We start from the raw sequence: 16979 nt of genomic DNA, 5'->3' as shown, positions 1-16979 counted from the left end.
ACAGCTTCAAAGCATGACAGTAAGGCTATCAAAACACGAAGGTGATCCCGGTTATTATCACATAGAATCAAAGTATCCTCTGCGAAAAACAAATGTGATACTGAAATACTATCCCAAGTCTCATCACCCACCACAACACCCGATAGAAATCTTCCTTCAACAGCCACATACAGCTCAGTGCATCCATCACTATTACAAAAAGAAGAGGAGATAAGGGGTCTCCTTGCCTCAAACCCTGAAAGCTGTTAAAAAAGCCAACCGGATTGCCATTCACTAATATCGAAAATCTGGCTGTTGAAATACAATGTTTAATCCATGAACACCACTTCTCACCAAAACCAAATCTCCCAAGAATGTAAAGAAGAAATTCCCAATTGACATGATCAAAAGCCTTTTCCATATCCAATTTAACTAAAACTCCAGATTTACCCATTCTTATTCTGCTTTCCAAGCATTCAGTTGCAATTCAAACCAAGTCAAAAATTTTTCTTCCCCTCAAAAAATGCATTCTGAGGCTTTGATATAATCTTGTCCATAACCACACTAATATGATTGGCTAACAATTATTTTATACACCCCATTTACCAAGCTACTGGGGCGAAAATCCATAACCACACTAATAGATTGGCTAACACCTTGTAAACTCCACTTGAGCTTTACAAGACCTCCCAAACCTGGAAACTAAATAGTCTACTCAATACCCCTTTATATAAAGTGAACATACAATTTGAACCCAAAACAAAACCACCAGAAATACAGAAGTCAGTTCTACTCTATACTCTTATATAAAGAAATACAGATTCATGTAGAATAAGATCCAGAAAAGAAAAGAGTTCAGGATAAAGTGTTATAACAGATTAATAAACAATGAGAATGCTCCATTAATGAGGCAAACCATACCATATTTACTAGGACAAGACTTTCTGCGATACAATTACAGAATAAATTTAAGAACTCACCACTATTTTCCATAAGCTTTGATGTATTCAACCTACGAGAAGGCATGGCACTCAAAAGCCGCTGGTAATCTGGAAGCAGAGACTGTGAGGCAAGAAAATAGATAGATGGATATGAAAATTGAATCAGAGCAACCAAATGCTTGCACACCAGAGCAGACACTCTTAAATATGTTAATCCAAAAGTGAGGAAGGGAAGAGAAAAGTTGGGTAGAGGGAGGTTGGGGAAGAAGTAGGGATATTGAACTACAAAAGCAGACAATAAGCAATCACTGACGTGTACCAAATAATAAAAGACTGACCTTTGGAATGGAAGCAGTGTTTTTCAGTTCTTCTGTTCTGCCCAGCTTCATGCCAGAGAAAAGTTCGTATATAAGACAGCCTATCAATAGGAATAAATAGTTCAGATAGCTTAAAGAAGCCTATCAAGAAAGAATTAAGCTACAAAAAAAGCTAAGGAATCTTCCAAACTAGCATAATATAAGAGCCAGATTGGTTATTCTCCATATAATGACTCACCATCTGCAATTAGAGTGCAACAAGAATAACAGGACTTAAACAAGACCTTGAAATCATAAATCTTCTCATAATTATTTTATGCATTTTCTCATAATTTATTACTAATTCTTTTCTTGATTTCTTTGAATGATTAGATTTCAGGTGCAATTATTTAGGGACTCTCATCTACAGATCCGTGTACTTGGATGTCTCTCTTTTCACAATAAGTGATTTACTAATCAAAATAACTTTTTTTGTTTTTTTTTTTAAGTATGAATAAGATTTTATTAATAGAAAACAATAGGCATAGCCCAGCACACAGAAAGTTTACATGGAATACACCTAGCAACCATTAGGCACAAGAGGTGGCCTTATCAAAATAACTAAACAATATATTTTTTTATAAGATAACAAAAGGATTAATTTATGAAGACGATCAAATAATACAAAATTAGAGAACTAGAAGCATATAAACAGAGACCTCAGAGCAATCAGGCCTCAGAGGCTATCAGCACAACTGATAGAAACTAATCACCATAACAGCTTTATATCACATGAAATAGCATCCTATATAGGATATAATGGAGAAAATATGTAGCCAATTAAAGGCTCATTGATATAGATCAGCCATAAATATCAGGGGTCATAACAAGAAGGATTAAAAGATATGCATACCAGCAATCATGCCATGGCAACATTAAAAGAGAATTACGATCCACCTCATACCAAACAAATCACATTTATATACTGCAAAAAGAACTATGAGCGGCTTACCCAAGCCCCAAGAATCAATGGCCCATGGGGGAGATTTTCGGATCGCAGCCCAGTCGGAATTCAACAACTCCGTCGGTTTGTATTGTGCTCCAACAAGCCATGCATATGGCTAAAAGGAAAATAATAAAATAACAAGAAACAAATCTCAAATCCAACGATTGCTGAACCACCTTTCGCAAGAAATTCACAAGGAAAAAAACCCCAGCAACATGCCCTATTTTATGATTCAGTAATACCAAAATGAACTAAGAAATTTGAGCTGTAAATCAAAAAACATATTGTTTAAGTAAGGTAATTTATGAATGGAAACAAAAAAAGAAGCTCCATCTGAGTACACAAGGAACATACAATAGACACACCTAGTTAGAGAGAAAAAAGATTAATGAAGTCCTGAAAGCTGAAGCCAGAAGAACATGTGTACTGACATCCAATGATAAAGTGTTCTAAAAGAACAATTCTTTAGCTCCTCCGTAGTCTTCTCACAATCCCTGAAGCTTCAGTCATTCCTGTCCCACCATATGCACCCTATAAGACAAGCCGAAATTGGTCATCCCACTGTTGACAATCAAATTGGTCTTTCCAACATAAGAAAAGGTCCAGCACCCATTGCGGTATTACCAAGTTCAAACTAAAGAGGCTAAAGACATCTTGCCATAAAGCACTAGCAGCATCACAATGGAGAAATAAATGAACTGTTTACCCATGACTTACAGTACAATTTATCACCATAACATGGCGCCTCCTTAGATTATCCAATGTAAGAATTTCTCCAGTGCTGCCACCCAAATGAAGGATGTGCTTTGAAGGGAGATTTAATCCAAATATTTTTCCCTGACAAATTATAGTACTTTCATAGGGACACAACACACTCGGTGGAGAGATTTTATTTCAAAGACCCCCTTCTTGGAAGGGTCCAACACAACCAGTCTTCTCTTCCCGTTCTTAACCTAAATGAGAACAATTGGGCATAATTGAAATAAATTACCCATCTCCCAATCATGTGATGCTCTAATAAATTCCACCAACCATATTTCATCTCTATCACCTTCCTCCGAAAGCTTTCCCTCTCATTGGCATAGTCTGAAATAATTCCAATAGGCAATGCGGTTGATGTGGATAGCCTAGCCATATAGGCTGTAACAAGGCTTCCTTACCTATCACATTTATGGGCCTTCCATTGGGGGCTCACTTTAAGGTCAAGTCCATTTGAAAAGGTATTGTTGAAAATATGGAACGAAGAACAGTGCGGCGGAAATGGTTATAACTCTTAAAGGGGACAGAATCACTTTGATAAAAAGCACTTTATCAAATTCTCCCGCTTTATATCTCAGTTATCCCTTCCAGCTGGTATAGTCAACAGCATCGAAAGATCATAGACCAACTTTTGAAGGGGAGGTCATGGGGAAGGAGCAGAAATTTCACCAAATGAGTTTGGCTAAATTTAATCCCAGTAACAATGAAGGTGCAGGTATGGCAAGAAGCCCATCTACAGGCCCCAATCCAACCGAAAAAATTGATAAAAGACCTCTCACTAATAGTGACATCATCCTGCGAAGTACCTCCATAACAATTAGAATAGAAAAGGTGATAATGAGTTACCTTGTCATATACCATGGTAGCAATCAAAGAAACTCATTGGAGTTGAATTCACCAAGACCAATAGGTGCACCATGGATGCCAGAACTCCTCAACTTGCACAGCACAAAATCATTTCAAAAGTATTTTCTGGATAAAGCTTGCATAACAATCCCGACTCTCCAGCTCTAATACCATTATTGAGACTTTCATTGGTAATAAAGATAGAATCCAACATGTGCCTATCTCTGACAAAGGCATTTTGAGAATTAGAGATAACCTTCTTCATCCCTGATTTCAGCATTGCCCAATACTTCATGTAACAGATCCAATAGTATTAGGGATTTAATAAGGATAAGGTGATTGGGCTTAATTATGCCTAATGGATCATTTTGGAATAGCCCAAGAGATAGAAGTTTATTGAGGTTTATTGGATTATGTTGAATAGGCAATGGGTCCAAAATTTATCATGTTGGACTAATGGCATTTATGGACTAATTGAGTTAAACCCATTTAAAATTTATCAACCAAGTGGGCCTATATTTAATTAGTATTAGGCCCAAGAATTTATTTAAAAGCCCAAAAGTATTATTGGGCGAGTTGGAATCATTTTGAAATTTAAGACTGACCTGTTAGGGTTATTAAGTGACTTAACCCAAGAAATTCAAGGCAAGCCCTGGAATTTAGTTGGACCCTTAAAATGGCCCAACCCATTTGTAAGAACCTTGATAAGGACCCAAGAACAAACCCTAGTGACCCATGGACCAACCAAGACCAAAAACCCATTAAAAGGCGCTGCAGGCTGGCCCCAAATGCAACACTAGAACCAATCAACGAGATAGCAAACCGTACCGCAACCCCATTCAGCCACTGCACCTCCTCCATGGCTCCACCCTCAAGCACCATAGCACATTGCAACCTCCACCGCAAAGCAAACATGAAGACCAAGAGACAACCAGCCCTTGCACCACACAGTATTCACGTTGATCCAACTGTGAACCACCACACGACAGCACCTCCCTCACACCCATATCACCACAAGCCACCCACTGCTAAAAGCAACCAACCTAGCACAACCCAAGCAAGCAAGTCCAAACCGAGAAACAAGCTACACCTCCACTCCACAACAATCATGAAGAGCCACAACCAAGCCACAGAAGCAGATCATCCGTTAGCCAAAACAACCACAGCATCCGCTGTTTTCCCAAGCCACATTGTGAACAATCACTGCTACCACTACACGATACCAAACGCACCCCATATGTTTCTACACCCAAAACAGAGCATCCCTCCATGTAAACCAGCCGCCACTGTACCTCAAAAAACCACCGCACATAGCCAGCCCCCTCTGTGTCACCTCCCTCCCCATGCCAAGCCAAGCAACACCCATAGCACCGTGAAGAACTCTCTCTCTCTCTCTCGCTCTCTCTCTCTCTCATTTTTGGCCTGGTTTGGTTATACAAACCAAACTATCTTATCTCATATACTCATTACAAATTTCATTAACTTTCATACAAAATATAATAAATAATTCAATTTTTTCAAATCCCAAAACAAAAAGTATAGCTCTACAGACACAGGTAGGAGCTCCCGCTAGTCCATTTCATCTATCATTGGTTTTTTTTTTTTTTTGGTCACATGCATTTTTTTAACACTTACATATTTTTTTAAAAAAATTCACAACATTATTAAAAAACACTTCTTTAATCATTAAGTAAAAAAATAAAAATAAATCCTAGCCAGAGCCCCCAATGGGAGGATTAGCATTTTTTAAACAAAAATAATATTTTAACAATATTTTATTTAACTTTCAACTTTCATCCCATCTCAGCTTATCTGTGTAACCAACGAGCCCTTAACCTCTGGGAATCAAGTTACGTAAATGCCCCTACCCAGTTAGTGTTGAAAATAGGATTTATTATTTATGATGATTTCCTACAATAAAATCAAGAGAAATAGATATTTGGATACCAAGATATTCTGTTTAAGATTTATTATTTTATGGTGGCATGAATGATGACAAAAATCGAGAAAAATCAAATGTTTGGGCTTGGTAATATTTTTGGAGTATAATCACATGATTATTTGGAGAAATTATGTGAAAATCAAGGCATTTGGGGAGGACAATATTTTAGGGTTAGGAAACGTAGGTTTTCTAAGTATTTCAAGTTTTAATTGGACCCCCAACAACCCTATCTATGCCCACTTCATTGGACCCTACTGCTCCCTCAAGAGGCATAAAACAGATAGGGCTAGGCTCATCCCCTCCTACCGAAACAAGTGATGAAGCACTACTTTCTGTTACACCCTTTTCATCTTCTAAGAGAGACTCGTCCGCTTCTTCCAAAGTACTCAAAACCCAGGAAGGACCCCCCCCCCCCAAAATCTTCAACTAAAAGTGAACCTTGGAAAAAAGTACCAACCCCATTTACATCTGGTGTCTAAGGGCAGTCAGACAGCCACATGTCGATGACCTGAGTGACATCAGCGTAAATAGTGATGTCGGCATCCGACAACCCTATCTGTGACGATGTCAAGATGCCTTGTGCCGGCAAACTTAAGGCCTTCAAACTCCCCTCGTCCATTTTCAGCCCACCACCGAAACCCATGACCAACTCTAGCCCCTTATCCACTTTAATCATCAGATCTCTCACATACTCCATAACTCCCGTCAATTGAGCTCTGACAGCCCACAAGACCCCCTCCACTTCTTCCACCCTCAAACATCTAGTAGAGTCATCCATTTCACCATGCAACACATTAGGAGCATGCTTACCCTCTACTTCTCCCAATGTCACCTAACAACCATTGTCTCCTACATGTGCCTTACCCATTCCTTCCACCATGGGGCTACTCTCGGCTGGAATACACACCGGTGACATCAACACCAATGCATACGAGACACCTCAGACCAAGAAAGGCCTTTCCACTGTCCTTCCATCAACAAACACCCCTCTATTTGCATCAAGGACTTTGGACCCAGTAACACTTTGAATGGAATGTGCAAAACCTTTCCATCCAATACCATTTGAGCCTTCAGGGATCACCAACAAACCTTTCCTCCTTCCATTTTGGCATTCTGACAGTTGCAGAAACCTGCCCCTTGGGTCAATATGGTGTTGAATGATGAGAACTCCACTGTCCTTCCTTAGCTCCCTGAACAATCCATCATGACAGAGGAGTTCTAAGCAATCCTCTATCCCTTTAGCAACCAATGAAGCCAACGACCCACATAGATACATGAACTTAGCCATCCTTTTGCTACGTTCAGAGATACGAAAGCTATTTCCTCCCTCTTTTGTAGAAATGAAAGCTTTTTATTCCACCTTCAACCACCTTTCACCTTCCATCTGAGACGATTCAGCATCTTGTGTCATCATTCTCTGATCCCAAATCACAAGATCATATCCCAGAATCATCTCACATCGTCGTCTCACGTTGTTACATGAGAATAATTGCAGAGCTACTTTTTTTAGGCTTACTCTAGATCTGCACTACCAACCAAAAGAAAGGTTTCCAAAGAAAATCTCGGTTGCCAAAGGAAGGACCAACGTCAAAATGCCCTCAGGGGAGTCACCGAAGCCCGTCGGTCTTGTTTGTGGTGGTGGCAGGGGTCCCATTGTAAGGGAGATACCAGATCTATGCCGACAAAACCAAATGAAGGTTTCCTGAGAAAATCTTGATCGCATGATGGAGGACTGACGCTGGAGTGCCCTCAAAGGAGTCGCTAGAACCTGTTCGTCTTGTTTGTAGCGGTGGCAGGGGTCCTAGTGTAAGGAAAGTACCAGATCTACGCCAACAAAACCAAAAGAAGGTTTCCTGAGTGAATCTCGGTCGCCTACGGGAGGACCAATGTGGGAGTGACCTCAAAGGAGTTGCTGCAGCCCATCGGCCTTGTATGTGGCTTTGGCGGGAGGTCTCCTCAAAACCCTAAAGTTTCCTCCTGACGTCGACTTATTATGTTATGATGCAAATGATTTTTTAATGTCATGTTATTATGTGTTTTACATGTATCATGATATGTTTTCAATTATAATTATGATGAGCTATGTCATTATGTGGTCTACATACATCATGATAAGAAAGATATAAGACAAGTTATGAAAGAAGCTTTAAGAATGGTCATAAGAGATGCATGGCACCAATGCAATCATGGGTGGATGTGCAAGCCACAGACCTAAGCGTGGTCCACCATAGTATGTTATGATAAGTTAACCGGTTTCCCCTTATGGCCACAAGCAGTGGATCTAGTGCACAAACCTGCACATACGAATTAAGGTGTGCTAGCCATTAAACAAAGGAAGATACAAGTTTAATGAGTTATGCAGCGAGTTTGTCGTTGGTGCCTTGTGAGGAGGAATGTTTTGGGTTGGGAGTGCAATTGGGAACTGTGTCTGGGGATATTGTTATTCCCTTGGTTTCTCTTCCCCCAATAAACAATATAGCGGGTTCACCATCAGATTAGGTTCTACGTATGGTTAACGAGATTCAGCATTGTGTGGAGATTTCATATGAAGGATGTGAAGACCAATTTAAAACACTACTCACTGCAACTGAGGCAGGCCACTCGCTTGAAATCAAATCAAGATTTAAGAAAAGCAAGGTATTAAAGCGTCTTGTGTGGGCAATCAACTACAATGCTAAAGGAGGTAGTTCAAGTAAAGGGAAGACTAAAGGGAGGGCATTAGTCTAAAGGGAGTTTCCGGTGGAGTATAAGTCTTACGAGAAACAAGGGTTTGGCATTGGGGAGGTGTGTTCTATTCCCATACGGGCTTGGTGTATTTTGGATAGATTTCTAATTTTCACGTGCTTATTGGTCATTAGGGGCTCTCTAGTATAGGCTAGGTGTTTCCTTGTATACGTCCAATGTACTTGGTTACTCCTATAGTTATTAATATATATTATATTTTTACTTATAAAAAAAAAGTATAAGTATGCACGCCTTTTAAGAAAACTCTATGTTTATTATGTTTATTGTATGATGTACTACTTATTGAGTACATGACTCAATTTGTTTTTGTATGCTTTAAATGGCTTTAACCACCCCAGGTGAGGATCTTTATGAGGATAGAACTGCAAGACAGGACTTGGTCCAAGGAGGCAAGGCAAAAGCCTAGATCATGTACATGTTTTTAAGTTATGATTTTCATAGTACAAAGTTCGAGAAATCTTAGTAAGTGCTTCCGCATACTCTCTTTTATATTTTTAATATTTTGATAAAGAATGACTCTATTTATTATATGGAATATTTTATGCCTACCACCCGGTTAGTAGCACCCGGTTTCCCAAATTTCTAAATATGACTTTATTATTAACCCCAGGAGAATGGGATGTTACACTTTAGTTATAATTTTGGGCCTATTTGGTGTTGCGTTAGGAGTTTTAAAAAATGCTTAAATAGCCTGAAAAGCTCTTTAACTAAAAAATTAGACTATTTGAGTGTTACATATTAAATTACTTTTTAATATCAAATAAGCTTTTTAATATCAAAAAGTAGGTTTGAGGATCCTCAAATGTGTTTTTTCGAATAATGATGTTTTTCTTCAAATGTGTTTTTTCGAATAATCCAGAACGTAATTCAAATTTTAAAAAGATTGTCAATAAATGAAAATACCCATAAAACTTTTAGATAATCACAATTTTCAAATTTTTAAGAATATGGTCATAATATTTAGAAAATCAAATGATCACCATTTAAGCACTTTTTTAATTTTTTTTCCAAACAAATGTAACATTTTTTAAAGTGTTTTAAACATATGGTTACCAAACAGTAAATAACTTTTTAATAGTAGAACTTATTATTTAAGCTAAAAGTTATAAGCCCTAAAGCTATAAGCTATATTTTCCACCACAATCCCAAACATGCACTTTGTAAACTCCCAACAAAGCTAATAGCAAGAGAGCCACTATCTCTCTTGCTTTTTGTCATAGTCATGGAAGGGCTTAGTATAATGTTCTTTGGGTTGGTTGATGGAGGGCTTCTCTCAGCTTTTTCTATGGAAGATAGGAATCCTAGTAACATTAACCTCACATCCTTTTATGATGACTACCACCTTTGTTTTGTGTGTACTCTATTTTGATACTTTAAGGCAGTCTCAAGTTTAAAGGTTGATTTGAATAAATTTAAGCTTGTTGAGTAAGCAATAAGGATAGTTTCGCAGGCATTTTGGGTGTAAAGTGTTGTCTTTACTTATGAAATATCTGGGTCTTCCTTTGGGGGCTACTCACAAGGCTAAGGCAATTTGGGATGGGATAAATGAGACAACCAAACAAAGACTGGTTAATTGGTAGAGAATGTGTTGATCAAAAGGTACTGGGACTACTTTGATCATGTGTACTCTCTACAACCTGGCTAAATATTTGATGTCTTTATTTCAGCTTCTAGTTAGTGTACCTAACCACCTAGAAAAGCTGCAGAGGACTTCCTTCAGTATCAATCAGGAGAAAGTTCAAATTTCACCTGATAAGCTAGGCTAAAGTATGTTCATCGATCCCCAAGGGTGAGTGAGGAGTTTGAAACTTGATTTGCATTAATCATGCATTCTTGGAGAAGTAACTTTAACGCTATGAGTTAGAGAGAGAGAGAGACAGAGAGGCTCTATGGAGAATCGTTGTAGATGTTAAGTATGAAGTTCATGGGTGAGTGTTCTAATAAGATCTTAGAACATATGAGGTGAGATTATGGAAGAATATAATAAAATGGTGCGGGAAGTTTTCTAAGCATGCTAGGATCAAATCCTAGCATGATCAATGGTGTGGTGGTCAAGCTCCCCAAGAAGCTTGCATGGAGATATATAGGGTGGCTCAAGCAAAGGATACTTTGATAATAGATCTTCTAGAGTCAACTAGCAAACCACCTCGGTGAAATGTTTATTTCATTAGAGTGACTCATGAATGGGAGCTCTAGGTCACTACATTTCTAGTCTATTGTACTCCACCAGTTTGAGAACAAAAGGTGAAGATAAGCTACTTTGGGCTCCATCCGAGAAAGTTCAATGTCCATTCTTCCTACATAGTCCTCATTCCTTATAATACTAACCCCTTTCCTTGGAAGAGAATATGGGAGACCAAGGCCTCCTTTGTTTTTGCAAATTAGATAAGATGAGATGGAATGAGTTAAGATAAACGTTAAAAATTAAATAAAATGTTACTAGAATATATATTTTTAATATTATTTTTGTTTTGAGATTTGAAAAAATTGAATTGTTTATTTTATTTTGTGTGAGAATTTGAAAAAGTTGTAATAATTAAATGAGATGAGCTGAGAAGAATTGTTAAAACAAATGAGGCCTTAGGTTGTCAATGGTAAAAATCTTAACGAGCATCTTTTGGGATCATTCTTACCATGGACAATCTGAGGGAAATACACTAGTGTGATTGAGGGGTGCCATATGCGCCCAAGGAATGGGGAGCTTGTGGACCATCTTTAACTACATTGTCAGGTGGCTAGTGCTCTATGGAATGATTTTTTCAGCCGGGTTGGTTTGGCTTGAGTTATGCCCATAACCATAGTGGACCTTTTAAACTCATGGAGGTAGTTCACAAATCTCAACAATGTGGAAAATGGTTCTTACATGTCTCATATGGTGTATATGGAGGAAAAGGAATTACCAAAAGTTTTGAGGATCGAGTAAGACTTTCTTGTATCTCTTTCTATCTAGTTTGATGAGTATCTTGCACACAATCATTGTACATGGAATGTGCATTTTAGCAATTTAAATATGACTTAGTGAAATGATCATTACTTATCAGAAAAAGAAGGCTAATGGGATGAAAATATTTTATATCAATTGCTCCTACTTTCTTCAAAATAAATAAATTCCGCTAAGACTAAAAATTGGCCTTTATCACGTAAGTCATGAAAACCCTCATCGGGTCATCTTTTATCATATCCTAGCATGTTAGGAAAAATGACATTGTATAACCATCCGAACCTAGGGCCTAATCTGAATTCGATGTCTTCACTACCTCATTCTCCTCAAGTATTCTTTCTAGGCAATGTGCTCCTATGTTCCCAGAGAATCAAAATGCAATCTTTTCAACTTGGGTCTCCATTGGGATTTTTTTGTGTACAACCTCTTATTGATTCGTATAATATAACCACTTATTGTATAATATAATCACTAACTTATAGAGCATTAGTGAATATTGAAAAATAAATAATTAAGGATGCAATAGAGTTGCTCCTTCTGTGCAAGTTAGTCACCTAATAGAATGATCTCATGCACTTTTCACCTTCCCTCAACCACAAAGCCCATGATTTTTGTCTCCAGCTAACCTCCTTCAAGAGTATAATTTTTCCAACTTTTTATTAGTTCTACTCTCTTCAAAGAACGAGGATTCTTTTTCAGGGGTACACAAGGCACTCAACTCATTCAACAACACCATTTCTTCTCTCTTGCATCGCCAAACATTTCATTGTTCTAGATCTTTAGGTCAGCTTTTAGAGTTAGTTTTTCAAGCCTTTCACTTACACTTCAAATCATAGCTTGGGGACACTCGAACTTAAACTATAATTTACACCTGAACATGGTCACACTCTAGAAAAATGTATAGTGTGACCATTCAAAGACTTCAGGAAATAACATACCCCCCTCTGGGAAATCAAATATCTATCTATCCATGACCAAATGGGTTTATCCGAATTATTAGACCCTGTGAAATTCCCTTTCCATTGGGGAGATAAATAAGATTTTGCTCAAGGATGAAGTCGAAGAACCCCCCTAAAGCAAATCAATAACATGTTGTACCCAACCTCTCACTAGGGAACTGAGTAACATTTTATCTGAGAAAATAGATGTTCATAGACAAATATAGGCATAGGAATCATACTTTCATAATGGTGGGTTGGTGGGATTGGTGATGCTATGCTAAAGTTAGGGGATCAAAAAAGGTGGCTTAAGAGAAGTTCATTATGGTTGTTTAGGCTTAGTTTAACTCCATTAGAATTGATGTAAATTATCTAGAAACTCAGATTTCAAGGCTAAAACCAATTATCAAATCTATAATAGGAGAATGCACTAAATATTTCTTTGAAAAATTATTTTGCAGACTATGTTTCCTATATTTTCACCAAAAATGGCTTTCTTCACTTGGTTGATGATGTTTAGCAAGCCTAACTGACTTAATAAGCTGAGTAAGTGCAGAAAAGTGATAGTGGTTGGTCATGCATGCTAAAATTAGGGGCATAACAGACGGTATGTTTAGTCTTACTTATAAATCTTGCCTCAATTTTGAGTAAACATAAATAATATGATATATATCATTTAAGTCAAGAAGAAATTGCAACTAATAGATCTCTCATCCAAACACTAACAAAAAAAAAAAAAATAGATCTCATTCAAACAAAAAGATTACCAGCACTGGTCCAGCTGAAGCTTCATTATTCATATCAAACTCAGATAGAACATCGAAGGCATGCAATTTCCAATCCAAAGTTTGTGTGACAACAACACTTGCCAAACAAACATTACCATGAACCTGTAGTAAAAGTAAATTAAAAAGTAGAATTGAAGTTTACAGTGAGGGTGCATATGTGGGAGAGAGAGAGGGAGAGAGGAGAAGAAGAACATGGAGTAAGAAAAGATAAAGGCAGTCATCTAGACTCCCCTAATTTGAAACATAAGTTGCAACTTACCCAAACGTTTTTTTTATAAGTAAATTCATCCCCTCATTAAGATACAGCCATTAAGATGAACGAAAAATAACTGACATCATGTTCTCAATGGCTAGATCATGAAGGAGAGAGCAAATTGCAAAATGGGTGCAAGCATGGAGGGTAAAGTGATGACATTGACATTTTAGTGACTATATCATAAAAGGAGAAATAATTTGAGTGAAAAAGTATAATTTCCTAAAACAAGAAACACGTGTCCATGAATATGCGAGATAATTTATACAAATCCAAGGATCCTTACAAGTTTACAATCATTATTTAAGAAGCTCACAGCCTTGGCTATCCGGTGCAGGCCCCATGCATAATACTCATCCCTGTAACCAACTCAAATTATAGCAAGTCAAGATAAATGAAATCCACAAACCCGTTAATAACTGATGCTTCAACCAGCTGTCCTAGTTCTATTATTTTGCTTTTGCATTTGACATGACTTATAGAGGCCAAGAGATATTGAGCATCTACTGCTGAGCTATAAATAAAAGACAGATGACACATACAGACTAATTACATTAAAATGAGAATAAACAGAGAATCTATGGAAAACAACAATATAAATAAGCCATCAGTATGGATTTAAATAAAACCATTAAGCAAAAGTATGAGCATGTGAGTGGAAAAGTATAGTACAAATGTAGCTAGTCAAAGAATTTTTGAAAATTCCTAAAACTATCCCTATGCAATCATGTAATGCATGTGACTCAAGACTTCCTGTATTATGCATGGAAGAAATAACACTAATGATTGTGTTAGGAGGGATAGGCATGACAATAACTAATAAATCCATCTGAGAGATGGTACGTACCTTTGTGTACCTTCTAAACCTAGTTCCTTGATCTTTTCAGACAGTGGCATAACCGGCTCCGTGACAATATAGATGGTAATCTTTGTACTTGAACCATCAACTGTTTCAGCCTCGGTACTGTGAAGAAATGATAAAATATTGGGGTGTCTGACCTGGACAAAAGCAAAAGTAGATTTATATGCTTGAAGATGAGGAATCAAAAGCAATTGCAAGCTAACATATCTGCGATTGTTTCAACGAAGATCTGAGACACAAGCATACAATTGAATATCGCATACAATCTCTAGCTGACCTTATTCGATGAAAACAAAATCTTTGTATATATGGAAGGTTAATTTCCTGAAGACCAGTGAAAACCAATTGAAAGTAAACGTATCTCAGATTGAAAAGCAAAGTAAGGAAAATATCAATCAAAGGGATAATAATTTTTTTTATATAAGTAAGAAAAAGTTTTACATTCTAGGAAACGGAAAGCAACATCAGAAAATCATGAACGGAAGATCCATTAGTCACTAAGGCAGAAAACCAAAACAGCAAAGAGTGCACAAGAAAAGGGATAATAAATATAAGCATCCACTTAAATCTAACACTATGGCTAGTAAAAGCTTACAGTGCGGAGGCGCTTTACGCCGTTACGACCAGCAGCTAAATGTCCATCTTGGGCATTGCTTCCAGAAAGAGAAAATATTGATACTGGAGACCCATCATCCTGAAAAATAAGCCATCATTAACTTCAATGATGAAAACAATGAAAAAAAGGCCAAAAGAGAAATTTTACTTCCTAGGGTTTAATAATAAATAATCCTATAAATACTGTAGATATACAATGATTGCAATCATATTGAGCAAATAACGTATTTACATGAATATTCTGAATCTTTTAAAGGCGTACTGGAACCATAATAATTGAAATCAAATTCTCAAATTCAGATCCTAAGTTTGTTATTAAACTACTTTAGCTTAATAATATTACATAGCATGCTCCAAAGCAACTTAGGACTTCAGCTATGTTGCCTTCAAACAGTTGAAGAAACAGTCTAAATATACAAAAATATATGCATAATTATGAAGTTACCATCTTTCATCTTAGAAAAGGTGTTCTCATAAAAACAAACCGAAGACCAATAAGCTATACAATGTCCAAAACCCTCTCTGTCTAGTTTAGTTAAATCCTAGAATAAGTACAATGCTTCAAATCTCTGCTTAAGCATCCCACATACTACTGCCCTCTCATACTAGAAGCTGCACTCACTAGCTAGCTTATAAGCTCAAAAGGAAGCAAAAGAGCATTTCGAGACACAGAAATAACGGCAAGCTAAGACACCATTTTTGCACTTATGTCTGGGAGAAAACCTTAGAGGTGGAAGTCTATTTAAGATTCACCGAGTCAAAAACGTTTTTAGCTTCCCGGGTAAAACCATACGCAATTAATTTACCGTCGTCTAACCATATGATTAGATGCATAACGTCGGTTTGAAACCCGCGACATCAGCACGAAGACTACAAGACATCAGCATCTAAGCTAGCAAGCAGCACCCCCAGAAAAGTAGTTTTTTCAAGCATTGCAAGTCTAAGATCCACACGAACCAATATTGAACTCTAACTCCTACTAAATTATAAAATCAACACTCTGAAACCAAATCCAGTGGGCTGAATCCAGTTCTAGACTCCATAACCGAAACTACATCTCAGGGATGCAAATCAACAAATCCTGACCCGAGCAGATCCGTTAAGACACTGAAACCACGGAATGTACCCTGATCAACGCCTAAACATATAAGGATTAAACAAATTCACACAGGTATCCATATTTCAATATGTACTCATATAAGAGAGAGAGAGAGAGAGAGAGAGAGAGAGAGAGAGAGAGAGAGAGAGAGTTAAAGTGTGGAACCTTGGAAGTGCCACGGAAGTGGGTCCAGGAGCCCCAAGCAGAGGGATAAGGGTCGGCAATGTTGTAAGGTAGATCTTTGATTCCCGTGCCTGATCCACCCACTACTCCCTTCAAGAACCTCAACATCTTCTTCTTATTCTTCTCCTCCTTCTCCAATTGCGAGGAGAGAAAGAGAGAGAGAGAGACGATTTCCGAGAGTGCGCGTTAAAGAGAGCAACAGAATGACAGATACAAGAAGAAGAAGAAGACGCGGAATATGCAATGGAACCAATCGTGACAGAAATCGCACACCCGTTTCGTCCTCCAAAGCGATTATTATTATTATAAGCATATAATATTATATATAGCCCCTTTAATCAGAGATGCTCTTAGGTAATTGTTATGAAACTACGTAACAATTACATAACTAATTACAGAGTACCTAGTTTGTTTCAAATAACTCTCAATCTCATTTTATTTTATTTAATTATTATAATTTTTTAAAAATTTTATAAAAAATAAAATAAATAATTAAATTTTTAAAATTTTATAATAAAAAAATTAAAAAAAATATATTTTTATAATATTTTATTTAATTTTTAACTTTCATATTAATTCATTTTATCTTATCGACAAAAACAAAAGACGCTAAGTTTAGTTTTGTGCACTTTATATGCTTCAATATAAAATACATTTTTCTATTTGGAAGTTGGGCTTGATTTGAAAAATCATTATCCAGCGTTCAGGTTTTTTATGATTCTTATTAATAATAATAATTAATATTATTATTCCAATTTATTCAAATTAATTTCTTGGGAGAATCAT

The 16979-nt window shown here is 37.1% G+C and overlaps 1 protein-coding gene across 1 annotated transcript in view; it reads right to left on the bottom strand.

Annotated features, from left to right (window-relative positions):
* Positions 1–16499, bottom strand: part of LOC122278789 (probable inactive serine/threonine-protein kinase scy1) — a 33879-nt gene extending 17380 nt beyond the window's left edge. Inside the window, exons 1-8 of the mRNA XM_043088990.1 lie at positions 16176–16499; positions 14892–14990; positions 14282–14433; positions 13721–13793; positions 13161–13283; positions 2229–2337; positions 1259–1338; positions 960–1041 (exon numbers count right to left, since the gene is read on the bottom strand). Of these exons, the coding sequence (XP_042944924.1) occupies positions 960–1041; positions 1259–1338; positions 2229–2337; positions 13161–13283; positions 13721–13793; positions 14282–14433; positions 14892–14990; positions 16176–16301 (844 nt within the window). The 5' untranslated portion in view covers positions 16302–16499. The remainder of the gene's footprint in view (positions 1–959; positions 1042–1258; positions 1339–2228; positions 2338–13160; positions 13284–13720; positions 13794–14281; positions 14434–14891; positions 14991–16175) is intronic.
* Between the last annotated feature and the right edge of the window lie 480 nt (positions 16500–16979).

This window comes from Carya illinoinensis, chromosome 10, assembly GCF_018687715.1.
Source record: "Carya illinoinensis cultivar Pawnee chromosome 10, C.illinoinensisPawnee_v1, whole genome shotgun sequence".
NCBI lineage: Eukaryota > Viridiplantae > Streptophyta > Magnoliopsida > Fagales > Juglandaceae > Carya > Carya illinoinensis.
This window is presented reverse-complemented; position numbering and strand designations above follow the sequence as displayed.